The sequence below is a fragment of the Rhinopithecus bieti genome, unplaced genomic scaffold, assembly GCF_001698545.2.
Source record: "Rhinopithecus bieti isolate Rb0 unplaced genomic scaffold, ASM169854v2 scaffold_13577, whole genome shotgun sequence".
NCBI lineage: Eukaryota > Metazoa > Chordata > Mammalia > Primates > Cercopithecidae > Rhinopithecus > Rhinopithecus bieti.
Window position 1 is genome coordinate 734257 of NW_016807867.1, and position 18978 is coordinate 753234.

General features: G+C 42.9%; 1 protein-coding gene across 7 annotated transcripts in view; it reads right to left on the reverse strand.

Annotated features, from left to right (window-relative positions):
- SLC35D4 (solute carrier family 35 member D4) overlaps positions 1-18023 on the reverse strand; it is a 152376-nt gene extending 134353 nt beyond the window's left edge. For all 7 annotated transcript variants that reach the window (XR_001887657.1, XM_017883987.1, XM_017883991.1 and 4 more), the window contains exons 1-3: positions 17841-18023; positions 10577-10623; positions 3140-3217 (exon numbers count right to left, since the gene is read on the reverse strand). Coding sequence is in view for 6 of the 7 variants with exons in the window: in XM_017883987.1 (XP_017739476.1) it covers positions 3140-3217; positions 10577-10623; positions 17841-17912 (197 nt within the window). In the remaining variant the exon portion in view is untranslated. The remainder of the gene's footprint in view (positions 1-3139; positions 3218-10576; positions 10624-17840) is intronic.
- Between the last annotated feature and the right edge of the window lie 955 nt (positions 18024-18978).

Here is an 18978-nt window from a genome sequence, read left to right on the forward strand (position 1 = left end):
CCTGGCTAGTTTTTTGTACTTTTTAGTAGAGACGGGGTTTCACCATGTTAGCCAGGATGGTCTCGATCTCCTGACCTTGTGATCCGCCCGCCTCGGCCTCCCAAAGTGCTGGGATTACAGGCTTGAGCCACCACGCCCGGCCTGAAGCCCAATTCTTACTGAACTATCCACCATAACAATGGAGTATTTAGTAAGACTTGTGCTTAATATAAATATAGAATCCCAAAAGTATCTTTATTTCATCCAATTAAGGATACTATACCATGAAAATGCAAAATTGTGACTTAATGAACTTCTCCTTTGGATTAGCTAAGCATACTGTGTGGAATATTCCTTCTGGATATGGATTATGATATAATATGGTCAGGTACATTAATGTACACCTATGTTCCCAGGATCTCTCCTTCATAAAACTTCTTAATACTAGTTTTTTGTTCCCTGGTTTTAAATTTTCAGGGGAAGCCAAAATTATTATTCTTTTTTCTTTTTTCTTCGTTTGAGACAGGGTCTCACTCTGTCACCCAGGCTGGAGTGCAGTGGCATGATCTCAGCTCACTGCAACCTCTGCCTCCCTGGCTCAAGCGATTCTCCTGCCTCAGCCTCCCAAGTAGCCATGTTGGGCTCATTTTTATATTTTGAGTAGACAGGGGGTTTCACCATGTTGGCCAGGCTGGTCACCTCAAGTGATCTTCCTGCCTCAGCCTCCCTAAGTGCTGGGATTATAGGCATGAGCCACCACACCTGGTCGAAAAGCCAAAATTATTAATATTACCCTGAACATGTTCTCAAATCTTCTCCAGAGTGCCAAACAAAGGAGTGACTTAACAATTAAGCAGTTAATCTGATTAATGGAGAAGCTGGGCAGAGTCATCACAAGGTGAATGACTTGGCCTGCTCATTCAGCTGGGATGTTTACTTTATTCATATTAACCTTAACTTAGTTTTCTTTTCACTTTGTGCATCATTTCAGGATAGGAAGAATGTTCTCAAAGAATCAGGAGGATATCTAGGTGAGGCAGGAGTAGATAACCAATTTGGATTACAGTTTTGGCTAGATAATGTCATCATCTTTAAAATTTTTCTTTCTTTTTTTTTTTTTTTTTTTTTGAGGCGGAGTTTCGCTCTGTCTCCCAAGCTGGAGTGCAGTGGTGCAATCACTGCCTCCTGGGTTCAAGTGATTCTCCTGCCTCAGCTGGAATTACAGGCATGCGCCACCACACCTGGCTAATTGTGTATTTTTATTACAGATGGGGTTTCACCATGTTGGTCAGGCTGGTCTCGAACTCCTGACCTCAAGTGATACACCTGCCTCGGCCTCCCAAAGTGCTGGGATAACAGGTGTGAGCCACTGCACTCGGCCTAAATTTCTTTTAAACATATTTAAAAGGCTGTTTTAATAGAATCATAACAACTAACGTATTGTGTGATCTGGATTGGACCCCGGACTAGAATTTTGGAGTGGAGGGCTATAAAGGATACTATTGAGATAACTGGCAAAATATGGTCTTTAAGTGGGATAATAGTATTGTATCAATGTTAATATCTCCCCGATTTTGATAATTTTATTGCAGTCTTGTAAGAGAATGTCCTTGCTCTTAGGAAAAATACCCTAAAGAATTCAGAAGTAAAGAAAAGAGACATTTCCTGTCAAATCTACAACTTACTTTCAAAAAGTTCAGGAAAAAAAATGTTTATATATTTATATACGTATGTATGCATACACATATACATATATGCACAGTACATCAAGAGAAAATGATAAGAAAGGCGTGATAAAATAAGGGAATCGCCGGGCACAGTGGCTCACACCTGTAAATCCCAGCACTTTGGGAGGCCGAGGTGGGCAGATCACCTGAGGTCGGGAGTTTGAGACCAGCCTGACCAACATGGAGAAATCTCATCTCTACTAAAAATACAAAATTAGCCAGGTATGGTGGCTGGTGCCTGTAATCCCAGCTACTCGGGAAGCTGAGGCAGGACAATCGCTTGAACCCAAGAGGCAGAGGTTGCGGTGAGTTGAGATTGTGCCATTGCACTCTAGCCTGGGCAACAAGAGCAAAACTCCATCTCAAAATAATAATAATAATCATAAGGAAATCTGAGTAATGGGTAGAGGAGTTCATTATATCATTCTAACTTTTCTATAGGTAAGAATTTTTTTTGAGGCACAGTCTCCTGCTGTGGCTCAGGCTACAGTGCTGTGGTGTAATTATGGCAAACTATAGCCTTGACCTCCCAGGCTCAGGTGATCCTCCCTCCTCAGTCTCCCGAGTAGCAGGGAACACAGGCACGCACCACACCTGGTTAATATTTTTCTTATTATTTTTGTAGAGGTGGGGTCTCCCTATGTTGTCCAGGCTGGTCTCAAACTCTTGAGCTCAAGTGATCTTCCTGCCTTGGTTTCCCAAAGTGCTGGGATTACAGGCATGAGCCACCATGCCCAGCCAGAAATAATTTAAAATAAGAAATTTACTAAAAAAATGTTTTAAGCTAATATAATTTCATTCATCATATCCTATGATCTAAAACAAAGCAAAATTAATTTGACATTATAAAATACGTATCTCAATTAACTTTTTCCCCCACACTACATCAATGTATCAGGTAATACTATATTAGTGGCATTATTACCCAGGAAAATACTATTCGAATTTTATCTGAAAATAAAATCACTAAACCTCACAGTTAGAAGGGAACTAAGAGAGCAAACAACTCAAACAAACCTCTGTGTAGGCCAGGCATAGTGGCTCACGCCTGTAATCCTAGCATTTTGGGAGGTCAAAGCAGGTGAATCACTTGAGGTCAGGAGTTCAAGACCAGCCCGGTCAACATGGTGAAACCCCGTCTCTACTAAAAATACAAAAATTAGCCAGGCATGGTGGTGTGTGCCTGTAATCCCAGCTACTCGGGAGGCTGGGGCACGAGAATTGCTTGAACCTGGGGGGCGGAGGTTGCAGTAAGCCAAGATCATGCCACTGAACCCCAGCCTGGGAGACAGAGCAAGACTCTGTCTCAAAAATAAATAAATAAGTAAATAAATAAACCTCCGTGTTTCCAGTGTAACATCATATGAAATTATACAATATCAAAAGGAAGCAGAGTGTGAATCATGCATGAGTCCAGCACAGAGAGGTTATACCTTGAACTGCTGTTGATCTCTACCCAGCCCAGTTTCCAGGACACATGAAGCAAAAGTCCACCAATGAGTGTCTGCCACCTGGAAAGGACAAGAGGCAATGTGAATTTCATAGAGTGCTACAGTCTCCAACACCATCCAGCCCCAGCAGATCTGCTGACTGACACAAAGAGACACGTTCAACTCTGTTTACTACTCTTTTCTCCCACTCTCTCCCAATTATCCCATTTCTCAGACTTTCCTTCTCAATCTCTACTATTCCCTTGAGTCCAGCTGTCCAGCAAGTACTGACATTGACATTCTTCTCCTCTTGTTTTCTTTCTTTTTTTTTTTTTTGAGAAGGAGTTTCGCTCCGTCACCCAGGCTGGAGTGCAATGGTGCAATCTTGGCTCACTGCAACCCCCGCCTCCCACGTTCAAGCGATTCTCCTGCCTCTGCCTCCTGAGTAGCTGGGGCTATAGGCGCGTGCCACCACGCCTGGCTAATTTTTTGTATTTTTAGTAGAGACGGAGTTTTATCCTGTTAGCAAGGGTGGTCTCGATTTCCTGACCTCAAGATCCACCTGCCTTAGCCTCCCAAAGTGCTGGCATTACAGGTGTGAGCCACCACGCCTGACCTCTTCTCCTCTTATTCTAGACTTTTCCTGAACGGCCTCGCTCATAGTCACTGCTTCTCCCACTGCCTCTACTTTGATGATTCCCAAATCCCCATTCTCACCTGGATGCTGCCACAATGATCTCCCACAAGCTCTCAATGATGATTATTATTGTTATTATTGTTATTATTCATAGATTTGGGGGTATATTTGCAGGTTTGTTACATGGATATAGTAAGCAAAGGTGAGGTTTGGGCTTCCAGTGTCCATCAACTGAATAGTTATACACTGTGCCCAACCGTTTCAACCCTCAGCCCCCTCCCATCCTCCCTGCCAAGCTCCCAGTGATAACATGCCTAAATCATCACCCTGAACCTCTCCCTCAAATCATCCTCCCTATTCCTAATCAGCCAAACCAGAAACCTAGGTGGCATTCCACCTCACCTCTTCGGCCTTCACCTCCCTCGTCTAAGCACAATATCCTACTGATTTTATTTATCCCCATAACAGCATTCAAATCTGAAGTCTTCCCTCCCCACCAACCCTCCTGCCTCCGTCTCAATTCAGGCTCTCATCATCTCATGCCTGGCTCACGGCATTAGTCCCTTAACTGGTCCCCCTCTTCCAAGGTTGCCCGCCAACCATTCTTTACTTTGCAGCCAAAGGGTTTGTCCTAAAATGCGAATTTAATTGTGCTACTTGCTTGTTTTAAAAACAGATGATTCTTCCTGGTGCCATAGGCAGCAACCCTCAGCCTCTTTTCTGCCTACAACACACTCCTAGGTCATGAAGCTCACCTGAGACACAGCCCCCAGCATGCACAGTGCAGGGGCAGCACAGGTCACAAACACCCCTCCCCCTCCCAATGCAGAAAGCACATCAGAATGCCAAATGAGTGAGAGGGACAGTTGCTTGCTCTAATTGCTTTTTTATTTTACTTGAGTCATTCATAAATTTCAAAACCTTGTTTTTCAAGATAAATGACTTGAGACACCTCACCTCGGAAGTGACTATGACCACCACACACCCATGTGTTGTGACATCACGGTGGAGAACTCTGGCCTAAAGGACAAAGTCACTTGGATGTGACACAGCAAGTCCTTTGGGACTTGCACCCGCCCCTCTCCAGGGTTAGCTCCTGTCTGTTTGCTGTGTGCAGCCACATTCCAGCCACACCCGATGGCCCACAGCCGTGGGAACATGCCAGGTCATGTCATACTTCTAGGAGTCCAGGTGTGCCATCTTCTTGCCCCATAATGTTCTTCCCATCTCTTTGTCTGTGGTGAACACCTGCTCAGCCTATAACACCCAGTTTGCATATATCCTGTGTGAAGTTTCACTGACCCAGCCAAGCAGAACACACTAAATGTGGGTCCTGCCTTCAAACAGTTTGGTCTAGCACAGTGATTCTCAACCAGGCAATCTTCCCCTCCAGGGGACATTTGGCAGTGTCTAGACAAATGTTTGGTTGTCACAGCTGGGGAGAGGAGCAGAAGGTATGCCACTGGAATCTAGCCAGTAGAAGCCAGGGATGCTGCTAAACATCCTACAATGTGCAGGGCCGTCCCCACTGCAAATAATCATCCAACTCAAAATATCAGTGCTGGAATGTCATTCCAAGGTTGAGAAACCCCAAACTAGTGAAAGTAAGGTAATTAATCAATAATTACAACAAAGTGCGTGAAGCCCTAAAACGAAGTATACCAGGTACTATAAGCCACTCTACTGAAGGAAACTAACCTAGTCTAGTGAGTGGGTAAGACTTCCTAGAGAGAATAAATTTGTGCAAAAACCCGAAGCACGTTCAAAGCAGAAGATCCGGAAGGGACAAAGGCTCAGAAGTGAGAGAGACAATGGCTTCATTCAAAGCTTCTTGGAGAAGTTCAATTGGTCTGGACCCTAGCACTGGAACATTGGAGAGAGGGTAGCAAGAGCTGACCCTGGAGAGAAGGGGATGATCCTAAAGGACCACGTCAATCATAAGGAGCTGGGACTTCAAACTGGCGACTCAATGAAGGCTTCCAGGCATGGGAGTGACCCTGTCCCATTTACATTTGGGGAAACTCCCTCTCTTTACAAGGGAGGGAATGTTTCTGAGAAGCAAGACTAGGGGCAAAGAAGTAAGTTAGGAGTTTTTACAGTAATTGGAGAGAAGACAGTGGCTTGGAAAGGGGCAAGATGGACGAAGAAAGTGGACAGATTCTGAAGATGTCTAGGAGGCCCTGGTGGTTAACCGGATGTTGAGGATGAAGGAGACAAAGGAAACAAGAATCACTCCCAGGTTCTGAATTGTGCAGTTAAATGGAGGGTAACCATTCACTGCAGGTGAATTTAAGGAACAGATGGAATTTAAAAAGCAAGCTCCATGAGGGCAGGGATCTGTTTTCTTCACTGATGTACCCCAGGCATCTGCAGAATACGTTGCTCTGCCCTACCAGACACCAGGCATTGTTCTAGGCACTGGGAATACGCCAGTGACAAAATGGATAAATCAAAATTCCTGCCTTTGTAGATCTTACATTCTATGGGGGAGGTGCATTCAGTCTGTCTCATCCAAGGACAGGGAGGAGAATGGCAATCCAAGCATAGAGATCACCCTTTCCTACGCACATTCCATCAGTCCCTCTACCTTTAGAGATGTGGAAAGACAATCAGAACCAAAACATGCTTGCTTCTCTGTAAGAAAGAAACCGGTATCCCAGCTTTATTGACTAAAATACCCATAATCACAGAAGATACTTTAAAACTTTTGCTATGAGGCCGGGCACAGTGGCTCACGCCTGTAATCCCGGGAGGATCGCTTGAGGCCAGGAGTTCAAAGCTGCAGAGAACTATGATCATGCCACTGTACTCCAGCCTGCGTGACAGAGAGGGAGCCTGCCTCTACAAAAACAAACAAACGTGTTTGCTATGAAATATTAGGGAGGAGCTTGATAAAGTATTTTAAAGTTCACCTGAAATAACATAGTGGTGATAATATAACGAACATTTTTTTAAAAGAAGAAGAATGAGGGACGGCTGGCTCTACTACATATTTAAATGGTTTAATAATGAAACCAATTCAGCACTAGTCCCTTAACATCAAAACTGACGAACACATACCCAAAAAGAGACTTTAGAAAATGACTTTTAAAAAAATCTTTTATTTTTGGGACCGTCTCACATTGTTGCCCAGATTGAAGTGCAATGGCATGATCTCAGCTCATTGCAACCTCCGCTTCCTGGGTTCAAGCAATTTGCGTGCCTCCGCCTCCCAAGTAGCAGGGATTACAGATGCTCACCATCACACCTGGCTAATTTTTGTATTTTTAGTAGAGACAGGGTTTCGTCATGTTGGCCAAGCTGGTCTCAAACTTCCGACCTCAAGAGATCCTCCCACTTTGGCCTCCCAAAGTGCTGAGGTTACAGGTGTGAGCCACTGTGCCCAGACAAAAAATGACTTTATACAGATGCTCTTCAACTTACAGTGGGGTTATATCCCAACAAACTGATCATACGTTAAAAACGTCATAACTGAAAGAGCATTGAATACACATGACCTGCTGAACACCAGAGCTTGGCCTACTTACCATAAACATGTTCAGAACATTTATATTAGCGTGGCTGGCTAAGAGCTGCAGCTCACCACTTGCTACTACTGCCCAGTACCAGGGGAGAGTATTGTATGGCATATCGCTAGCCTGGGAAACAGCAAAACTCAAAAGCTTAAGTATGGTTTCTACTGAAAGCATATTGCTTTCACATCATCGTACAGTCAAACAATTTAAGTCCAACCGTCGTTAAGTTGGGACAGTCTGTATATGATATTAACAAACATATACAGATTATTATGCCTTTGGACATAAGGCGAAAGGAAGGATTACACAATAAATGAGGCTAGTATAAATTAGTTAACTACTGGGGAAGGGACAATTTCCTTACATTGCACCATACACTAAATTAAACTGTCAACAATTAAAGCTTGAATAAAGCTTTAAGAAAATATAGGTGAATATCTAAATGATGATTATGCCTTTGGGAATAAGGCAAAAGAAAGGCCTACAGAATAAATGAGGCCAGTATATATTAGTTAACTACTGGGGGAGGGACAATGTCTTCACATTGCACCATACACTAAATTAAACTGACAATGATGAATAAAGTTTTAATGAAATATAGGTGAATATCTAAATGGTTTTATGATGGAGAAGAAAAAAACAAAAGCAATGGAAGCAATCATGAAAGAAACAGTCAATATATTTGACCACATAAAAAATATTTAAATAATCGAAATAATTATAAACAAATTGAAAGGCAAAGAACAAATTGCAAAAATTATTTCCAAAAACATAATGGACAACAGATTGAGCTCATTAAAATATAAAGAATTTATTAAATTAATAAGAAAAACACTAAAACCTCAATGAAAATAAACGGATAAAAGGCACAACTAGACAATTCACTGGAAAAGAGATACAAGTGGATAATATGCATAAGAAAATTGTCCAACTTGATGAATAACCTAAAAAATTATACGACAAAACAATACACCTTTTGCTCATGAAATCAGCAAAGAGAATCACAGTTTGAGCACAATATTATCGAAACGTTCATGTAGAGGCTGGGTGGCAATGTCAATTGGTCAAACATTTTTGGAAAAGAATATGTTAATATTCAAGGAGAATACTAAAGAAGTTCATGCACTTTAACCCAAATTAATTAATTTTTTTTTTTTTTTAGAGACAGGATCCCACTTTGTCACCCAAACTGGAGTTCAGCGGTAAGATCACAGCCCACCGCAGCCTCTAACTCTTGGGGTCCAACAATCCTCCTGTCTCAACCTCCTGAGTAGCTGAGACTACAGGTTCATGTCATCATGCCCAGCTAATTTTCTTTTTTTTTTTTTTAAGATTCAAGGGGTGCATGTGCAGATTTGCTACACGGGTACATTGTGTGATGCTGGTTTCGGCCTCAACAGAGGCCTGTCACCCAGTGAACACAGTACCTAATAGGTGGTTTTTCAATCCTTACTGACGTTTCTCCCTAACTCTCCCCTTGCGGAATCCCCAGTAGCTACCATTCCATCTTTATGTCCATGTGTACCCAATGTTCAGCCGCCATTTACAAGTAAAAACATGCAGTATTTGGTTTTCTCTATGTTAATTCACTTAGGATAATGACCTTCAGCTGCATACATGTTGCTGCTAAGGATGTAATTGTGCTCTTTTTTACGGCTGTGTAGTATTCCACAGTATATATATACATACATATACACACATATATACATATATACCAAATTTTCTTTATCCAATCCACTGTTGATGGGCACCTAAGTTGATTCCTTGTCTTTGCTGTTATGAATAGTGCTGTGATAAAATACATGTGAGTGTAGGTACATTTTTGGTAGAGTAATTTATTTTCCTTGAGTATATACCCAGTAATGGGATTGCTGAGTCAAATTGTAATTCTAGTTTTCATTCTTTTAGAAGTCTCCAAACTGCTTTCCATAGGGGTTAAGCTAATTCACAATCCTACCAACAGTGTATAAACATTTCCTTTTCTCCAAAACTTTGCTAACATGTTATTTTTTGCCTTTTTTTTTTTTTAGACAGATTTTCGCTCTTGTTGCCCAGGCTGGAGTACAATGGTGCGAGCTCGGCTCACTCCAACCTCCCGCTCACTCAACCTCCGCCTCCCAGGTTCAAGTCATTCTCCCGCCTCAGCCTCCCAAGTAGCTGGGATTACAGGCATGCGCCATTATGCCTGGCTAATTTTTTTGTATTTTTAGTAGAGATGGGGTTTCACCATGCTGGTCAGGCTGGTCTTGAATTCCTGACCTCAGGTAATCCACCCACCTTGGCTTCCCAAAGTGCTGGGATTACAGGCGTGAGCCACCACACCAGCCATTTTTTGACTTTTTAATAACAGCCATTCTGACTGGTATGAGGTGGTGTCTCATTGTGGTTTTGAATTGCATTTCTCTGATGATTTGTCATGTTAAGCATTTTTTCATATGTTGGCCACTTGCACATCTTGTTTTGAGAAGTGTCTATTCGTGGACCTTGCCTACTTTTAAAGGAATTATTTAGTTTGTTTCTTGTTGATTTATTTACGTTCCTTATAGATTGTGGATATTAGTCCTCTGTCGGATACATAGTTTGCAAATATTTTCTCCCATTCTGTAGGCTATCTCTTTACTCTGTTAATAGTTTCTTTTGCTGTTCAGAAAGTCTTTAGTTTAATAAGGTACCAATTGTCAATTTTTGTATTTGTTGTATTTGCTTTTGAGGACTTACCATAAATTATTTGTCTAAGACAATGTCCAGAAAACTATTTCCTAGGTTTTCTTCTAGGATTTTTAGAGTTTGAGATCTTAAATTTAAGTCTTTAATCCATCCTGAGTTAATTTTGTATATGGTGAGACATAGGGGTCCAGTTTCATTTTCTGCATATGGTTAGCCAGTTTTTTCTTTTCTTTTTTTTTTTTTGAGACAGCATCTTGCTATGTTGCCCAAACTGGTCTCGAACTCCTGGCCTCATACAATCCTCTTGCCTCAGCCTCCCAAAGTGCTGGGATTATAGTAATGAGACACCATGCCTAGCCTAACCCAAATTTCTTATGTAGGAATCAATCCCAAAGAAATAGTTGGAAACTTGGCAGACTTGAACACAAAAATCTCTAGTAACATTGTTTTCATACCCCCAAAATGGAACATAAATGTCTGTTAATAAGGTGGCTAAATATCTTACAATATGTCTATTTGCCAAAAAAAAAAAAATCTATGCAGTTATTAAAACTATTTCAAAGAATGATGTTGGTTGGACATTTCCTAAAAATGTACATAAAGAGCAAAGAGGATACTCACCCCTGGAATAATGTAGGGTAGGTAAATTTCAAGACAGACAGCACATACTGAAAAACAAACACCAAATTATTGCACATTTCAAATGATAGAAAATTGACAAACCATATAATCAAAGACATTTCTATTAAAGAAACATAACCACATAACCACATAACCTAGGTAAATTCAAGTTTTAAAAAGGCCATTGTTCTCATCAAAATCACAAACTGGGCAAACAAATGACCTCCTAAGTCATACTAAAGAAATTGAGCCGGCTGGGCATGGTGGCTCACGCCTGTAATCCCAGCACTTTGGGAGGCCGAGGCAGGTGGATCACAAGGTGAGGAGGTCGAGACCAGCCTGGCCAATATGGTGAAACCCCGTCTCTACTAAAAACACAAACATTAGCCAGACGTGGTGATGCACACATGTAGTCCCAGGTACTCAGGAGGCTGAGGCAGAAGAATCGCTTGAACCTAGGAGGCAGAGGTTGCAGTGAGTGGAAATCGTGCCACTGCACTCCAGCCTGGGCAACAAAGTGAGCGTCTATCTCAAAAAAAAAAAAAGAAAGAAAGAAAAGAAAAAAGAGATTGAGCCGCTTTTTCCCAGCGCTGCCAGAAGCCTGGCTGTCTTTTAATTGGTGAAATGCAGCTGGCATCATGAGCAAACAGGGAAGCACAGCAGCTGGGTCTGATGTTACAGATGTTGGAACACTCAGCACCTTACCAGATGCCAGAAATGTCACAGTGTAACTGTAGCAGCCCCAGAGTCATTCAGACAAGTCCCCGGACACAGTCTGTTTTCTCAGGGTATCCACTTTATCTATGGTCCAGTTTACCTAAAAATCCAATCCTTTGTTTCTCTTCAAGTAAAACCACATCCTAGTCTTTCTTTCCTTTGTTGTCCTTCAATTTTTGGGGTTTTGTATGTCTTTTGTATTCAATGATTTTTTTTTCAAACTAATTCTGCATCTTAGGATTTTGTATGTTGTTTGCATTAAATGATTTTTTCAGACTAATTCTGCATAGGAGTTATAGTTTTTGCTGTGTTTTAGCATGTTACGGACTTTTTTAAAACCACCTCAAGGTCAATTTCTATTTCTCTTATGCATATTTATGGATAATAATTGAATTTACAGCACTTTATGAGTGAAGGAATTGTGTTTCATCCTTCTGGGTATCTTTTCCATTTTTTTCCTATTATTGACCACCAAGAATTTGTTTTTTTAGTCTAAAACCTTCAAATGGCTTTAGGCAAGGACTCTACTGATCCTTCACATGCTCTAAAAAAATGGAGTGGACTGGTGTTGGGCAAGTTTATGTATCTTCTTTTTTCCCACGGATTAGTCCACACAGAATTCTCCTTGTTTGAGCTCCTAAATGCCACAATTATGGCTAACTGCCTATGCGTTGTTCTACACTTCCTCTTCTTCCTTGAAATCTATTTACTACATAATTCAATATGTTCCTCCCTACTTTTCTGATATTTTTATTCTCATATGGAGAAAAGGAAAGGATTAAGTGAGCATCTGAGTCATGGCCTGAAATACCCTTAACAAACTTCATTACGACAATAAATGTTTAGTTTATTGTGTGCTTAGCTTTGGCCTACATACTGGGCGAAATCAAAGATCCTGAAACTCTTGCCTCACCTTGCTAAAGAACAGAGAAAAAAGAAATCTATGACAAATGGAATCAAGGTCCTAATTGCTGTCCCCTTCTGGCAATTCCTCACATCACTGAGAAGTGTTGTTCAGACAAAATGCTATTGGATTGAACAGCAAAGCCCTAGCAATGAGGTTCTTGAGGAAAGAGAAGGAGCAATTTGGGAGCTATTCACACCTGTAATCCCAGCACTTTGGGAGGCCAAGGCAGAAGGATCACTTGAGCCCAGGAGTTGAAGACCAGCCTGGGCAACAGGGTGAGACCCCATCTTGACAAAAAATACAAAAATTAGCTGGACATGGTTGTGCAAGCCTGTAGTCCCAGCTACTTGGGAGGCTGAGGTGACAGGATCACTTGAGCCTGGGAGGCAGAGGTTGCAGTGGGCCAAGATCACACCACCGCACTCCAGCCTTGGCAACAGAGCAAGACTGTCTCAAAAAAAAAAAAAAAAAATTGGAGCTGTTGAAAGGTATGTAAGCAAATTTCTTATGTTTATTATCCACTTGCAACTCTTTTTTTTTTTTGAGATAGAGTCTCGCCGTCGCCCAGGCTGGAATGTAATGATGCAATCTTGGCTCACTGCAACCTTTGCCTACCGGTTCAAGCAGTGTTCTTGCCTCAGCCTCCCAAGTAGCCATGACTGCAGGTGCGCACCACCATGTCTGGCTAATTTTTGGCTACTCTTGAACTCCTGACCTCAGATGATCCACCTGTCTTGGCTTCTCAAAGTGCTGGGATTACAGGCGTGAGCCACCGTGCCCGGCCTTGTATCTCTTTTTTCAGTGAATTGTCTACTTCTGCCGTTTACCCATTTATTTTCACTGAGGTTTTAGTATTTATTAATTTAATAAATTATTTGTATTTTACAAATGCCAACCACTTGTCCAGATCAGAAATGAACTTTGCCTTTGAGCTGAAGGCTCAATTGCTATGAAGGGAAGAAGGACAGCTGGTTGCCTAGGGCCTGATGACAGCTGGAACCTCCCAAAGGACAGAGGAACATGTCATCAGCCTGGGCCAGCCCAGGCCACCAAGCCAGAGCTCAAGGGTGTGGTGCTTTCTCCTCCCTCCCTACCTAGGGCAGCTTCCTTTGACAGCACACTTGCTGCTTCAAATTTCTAACAAATATCGGCCATTCTTTCAAACAACAGAAGGGGTCAGAATGAGCTATATAAGATTTTTTCAAAAGAATTTTCTTTCTACAAATAAATAGAGGAACGGCTGAAGGAGAAAATTACACTAAGGAATATGGAAATAAACTGAAATGGAAGCTTCAAAAAACGAGAAGAGAGCATCCTCCACTTTAGACAAAAAAAAAAATCTTCACTAATTCAAAAGAAAATTAATGTGGCAGAGAAATTACATGCTCTCTGCCACGTTAGAGTAGAATATGCTTATAATAGAATATGCTCATAGTAGAATATGCTCATGGTAGAATATGCTTATGGTAGAATATGTTCATAGTAGAATATGCTCATAGTAGAATATGCTCATAGTAGAATACGCTCATGATAGAATATGCTCATGGTAGAATATGCTCATAGTAGAATGAATATGCTCATGGGGTATCCACTGCAGATTTCTTCCCAGTTGGCCTCTAATTGGTCCAAGCAGACCCCCTGAGCTTGATTGCCAGAAGGGAACATCACCGTCCTGGTTGAGAAGATGAAACAATGGCCATAAAAGGCTCAAGCTTCCAAGAGATATAAAGTTCCTCACCATGGTCTCATAATGTACAACCTCCCTGGCTCTCCCATCTCCTCTCCTCCACTCTCGAGCTCACCTCCTCCTCCCTCTGTGGACAATCTCCTTTGTCTCCCCTTCTTTCCTGCCACTAATTTGTCACTACACAAATTAGAATAGTTAAATTGAAAAAACCAGAGATTTCACAAATTCACAAATTCCTGAGTAGGTGCTACCAAAAAAAAAAAAAAAAAAAAAAAAAAAATTTCCTTTAACTTATTTTCCCCAGAAAAAAAAAAAAATTAAAAAAAAAAAAAAATTTTGTAGAAGGTGTAACAAAAAAAAAAAAAAAAAAAAAAAAATCTTCCTTTAGCTACTTGTCCCATGAGAAGAAAACAAATCTATTAAAAGTTATAAATTACTGTCACAGAATAAACAAAAGCTGTTCTTGACCTACTCTTTCCACTAGTTCTGACACTTCCCAACATCCCCAAGCCAAAGCATTCCAAACCATCGTATTTACATTCTCAGGGCCTGTGGTCAGCTATGATTTCGATTATTCAGATTATATATTCTTGGAACCAAACAATTTTGTTTAATTTAATCTAACACCTAGACGCATTATACACATGGAAGGTATTTTGTCTTTTTTATTAAATTTGTTGGCTGGGCACGGTGGCTCATACCTGTAAACCCAGCATTTGGGAGGCGAAGGCAAAGTGGGCAGATTGCTTGAGCCCAGGAGTTAAAAACTAGCCTGAGCAATATGGCAAAACTTCGTCTCTATAAAAAAAAAAAAATACAAAAATTAGCCAGGCATGGTGGCACGTGCCTATAGTCTCAGCTACTGAGGAGGCTGAGGTGTGTGGATCGCTTGAACCTGGGAGGCAGAGGTTATAGTGAGCCATGATTGCACCACTGCACTCCATCCTGGGTGACAGAAGAAGACCCTGTCTCAAAAAGCAGACAAAAATTTATAAAATGCCATGGGGCTCCAAAAAATTTTGTAAAAGTACCACAAATGAACATGTACATCCAGGCCAGGCGTGGTGGCTCATGCCTGTAATCCCAGCACTTTGGGAGGCTGAAGTGGGCAGATCATCTGAGGTCGGGAGTTCGAGACCAGTCTGGCCAACATGACGAAACCCCATCTCTACTAAAAATATAAAAATTAGCCCAGCATGGTGGTGCACGCCTGTAGTCCCAGCTACTCGGGAGGCTGAGGCACTAGAATCACCTGAATCCGGTAGGCGGAGGTTGTGGTGAGCTGAGATTGCACCACTGCACTGCAGCCTGGGTGACAGAGTGAGCTTGTGTCGAAAGAAAAGAAAAGAAAGAGAGAGAGAGAGAAAGGAAAGAAAGAAAGAAAGGAAAGAAAGGAAGAAAGAAAGAAAATGTACATCCAGAGAGGGGCATAAATTTCTATGAACTAAATGCTATTTGTCTGCTTTTTTTTGCTTAGATAAAATGTTTTTTATCTAACCAATGCCATGGCTCACGGGCTTTCATGACAGATGTGTTAATCTACCCCTTCTAATGATTATATGGAAATAAAAGAAAAGTTATTTTGTTTTAAAGTAAAATTTTATCATTATGTCCATCAGGTTCACTAGACAAATTAGAATAGTTAAATTGAAAAATCCAGAGATTTCACAAATTCCCAAATTCCTCAGTAGGTGCTACAAAAAAAAAAAAAAAAATCTTCCTTTAGTTTAGCTACTTGTCCCATGAGAAGAAAACAAATCTGTTAAAAGTTATTAATTACTGTCACAGTATAAACAAAAGATTGTCTTTTCTTTTCTTCCAGAGTAAGGACCACTTACCTTATAGTTTGCTACAATGGCAAGCACTAGGCCACCTACCTTACAAACATCCTTTCTTTTGCTGAGATGAAGTCTCACTCTGTTGCCCAGGCTGCAGTGCAGTGGCCTGATCTCTGCTCACTGCAACCTCCGCCTCCCTGGCTCAAGTGATTCTCATGCCTCAGTCTCCCGAGTAGCTGGGATTATAGGCGCCCGCCACCACGCCCAGCTAATTTTTGTGTTTTTAGTCAAAATGGGGTTTCACCATATCTACCAGGCTGGCCTCAAACTCCCGATCTCAGGTGATCCGCCCACCTCAGCCTCCCAAAGTGCTCGGATTACAGGCCTGAGCCACTGTGCCTGGCCAACATCATTTCCACTAACTCTCACAACAACACTTTCTTTTTTTTTTTTTTGAGATGGAGTTTCGCTCTGTTGCCCAGGTTGGAGTGCGAAATCGGCTCACTACAACCTCCGCCTCCCAGGTTCAAGTGATTTTCCTGCCTCAGCCACCTGGGTAGCTGGAATTATAGGCGTCTGCCACCACACCTGGCTAATTTTTGTATTTTTAGTAGAGACGGGGTTTCGCCATGTTGGCCAGGCTGGTTTCGAACTCCTGGCGTCAAACAATCCACCGACCTCAGCCTCTCCAAGTGCTGGGATTGCAGGCGTGAGCCACCGCACCCGGCCACAGCACTTTCAAGAGCACGCTTTGTCCCATCTTAAAGTTAAGAAACTTAGGTTTAGAAAGAGTAAGGTTCCAAATGCCAAGTAAGTGGAGCCAGGAAGTAAAACCCATAACTGCCTCCCAGGAAGGCTGCATTTATGGACCTTCAAAGGCATATCGCCATAACTAAAAATCAACTGGAGGCCAGGCGCAGTGGTTCACACCTGTAATCGCAGCATTTTGGAAGGCTGAGGCGGGCGGATCACCTGAGGTCAGGAGTTCGAGACCAGCCTGGACAACACGGTGAAACCTCATCTCTACTAAAAGCACAAACATTAGCCCCCGCGTGGTGGCGCACAATTGTAGCCCCAGCTACTCGGGAGGCTGAGGCAGGAGAATCGCTCGAACCTGGGAAGCGGAGGTTGCAGTGAGCCGAGATCGCATCGCTGCACTCCAGTCTGGGTGACAGAGTGAGACTCTATCTCAAAAAAATGAAATAAAATAAAACAAAATCAACTGGAGAAGGAAAGGGGGTTGGGGAGCATTCTCTGAATATATAAAGGCAGCCATTCACCGTAGGACAGGAGGTAGAAGGAAATGTTGTTTGTTGATGGTTCTTTTCCAGAGAGGAAGAGAGGGGAGAGGAAGAGCGGAACAGGTGGGGAGCCCGCCGTAAGACCCCGCAGTGGGGCCAGGTGGTCCTGCACCCTGTATTCCCACTTTGGCTGGGGCCAGCCCAGAGCCCAGGCCAACAGGTAATGCACCAGCCATGCTCACTCGGTCCTACTGGGTCCAACCTTTCCCTGCGTGGTACCAAACCTAAAGCCAGCTTCCCACTACTCGCAAAACAAAACCCCAAGCCTGGCACCACTGCTTCTCTGCCTCCTCGCCAAAAGGTTTTCATGATTTCATGACATTAGTTTAAACCTAAAACTAAATGTACGTTTTATTTTTTAAAATAATTCCATGAAAATCTCCTGAAGTGCTTACAGTGGAGACGTACAAAAAATTGATTCGGGAATTAGCAGTGCGAGGGGGAGACGGCTTAATCTCTTCTATTTAAAGGCTTCTGGAACCTCACGGGGCTCTAGGACAGGGGCGTGTTTAGAAAAAAAGGCAGGATGTGTCAGATTTCTTCTGACTCTTCCTCCCCGGGAGAGCAGGAGCCAATTGCTTGCTTGCTCTTAAAACTAGCACACACAGCCCCACACCAAATTCCCGGGAAGTGGCCAGCCCAAAAATCCTGTTTCCCTGGAGATGTGCCATGCTTTACAGTGCAGGAAACAGGGACAGTACAGGCTGACAAATCCTATTTCTAAAAGAGCATCCCACACGCGGAGGAGGTTCGCTCTCCATCGCCACTAGGAAGAATGAGGTAAAAAGCTGCAGGAGGCTCCGTTTGTCAGGGCAAGATTATCGGACTCAAACCTCCCACGTGCAAACTCTGCCTCCCGCGCCCGCCCCCTCACCTTGTTGGTAAGGTAAGAAGCCAGGTAGCAGGTACAAAAGGTGAGGCCGACCAGGGACCTCCTCACGCACATCTGTCGACTCGTCCCCTTCCCGGGGTCCAGCTGTGCCTACCCAAACCCCCTGGCCGCAGCCCGACCCCGGCAGCAGCAACAGCAACAGCTGCAGCCCCGAGATGGCCACGTGGCTCCGAGCTCCGCCAGTCAGCGCGGGGACCGCCCCGCCGTCTGCCTCCTTAAAGGGGCCGCGCCGGCGAAGGCCCGGCAGCCTGGGAACCCGCAGGGAGGCACCCAGCCGGCGGTCTGTCTGCAACCATGGCTGGCCTGGGCTGCGACAACCGGTACAGGAAGGTCAGACAGTCATCCTTCTTTTAAAAAGTAGAAAGTGGCAGAAGAGGAAAGAAGCATACCGCAGTTCACAATACCCCATCACTGTTTAAAGAAAAGTGTTCATCGCTATCTCTATACCATAAGACCAAAATATTACCCGTGCTTCACTGAATTTTCCCAATTTTCTCCACTGAGTCTGTAGCGCTTTGGCAAATGACACAAAAAAGGTAACAACAACAAATGTTCATTTAAAAGAGGGAAGGTGAAGGAGGAAAGAACTGAAATTTAGTATAGGTTTTTAAAATTTTGTAAAGTCATTCCATTCCGTTGACATTTCTATAAAATAAGAATCCTTTCCCAAAGTAGAGTTTCAAGCATAGCTCCTATTGCTATTCCTATTCCTATTCCTAGTCTCTAGTGTGGAAAATTGGACTCATGAGGCTTCCGGCAAATATTAGTAAACCATGCAAGAAAATCTATTGATGGACTTAGACAATAGCAAGAAGTGCCAGTGTTCTCTGCCTGTAGAAACACACAGATTTTCAGAAACACCCACACACAGGGACACCATCACCTTAAGCCACAGCAAAAGTCCTCCTGGCCCTCGGTGCTGGAGCAGTGAATGGGAAACGACACACCAACCTTGATGTAATTTTTCTGTTTTTCAGAGGCATGCCTTTTTTCTCTCTGCTCCCTCCAGCGTTGAGGGAGGGCTGACCTCGGCGTGTCCCCTTGAAGCCACTCCCCAGCCACCACTGTCTCATCGCAGTCCTTTGCCTCTGCTCACTTTTCCACAGGTCTCTTCCTGGGC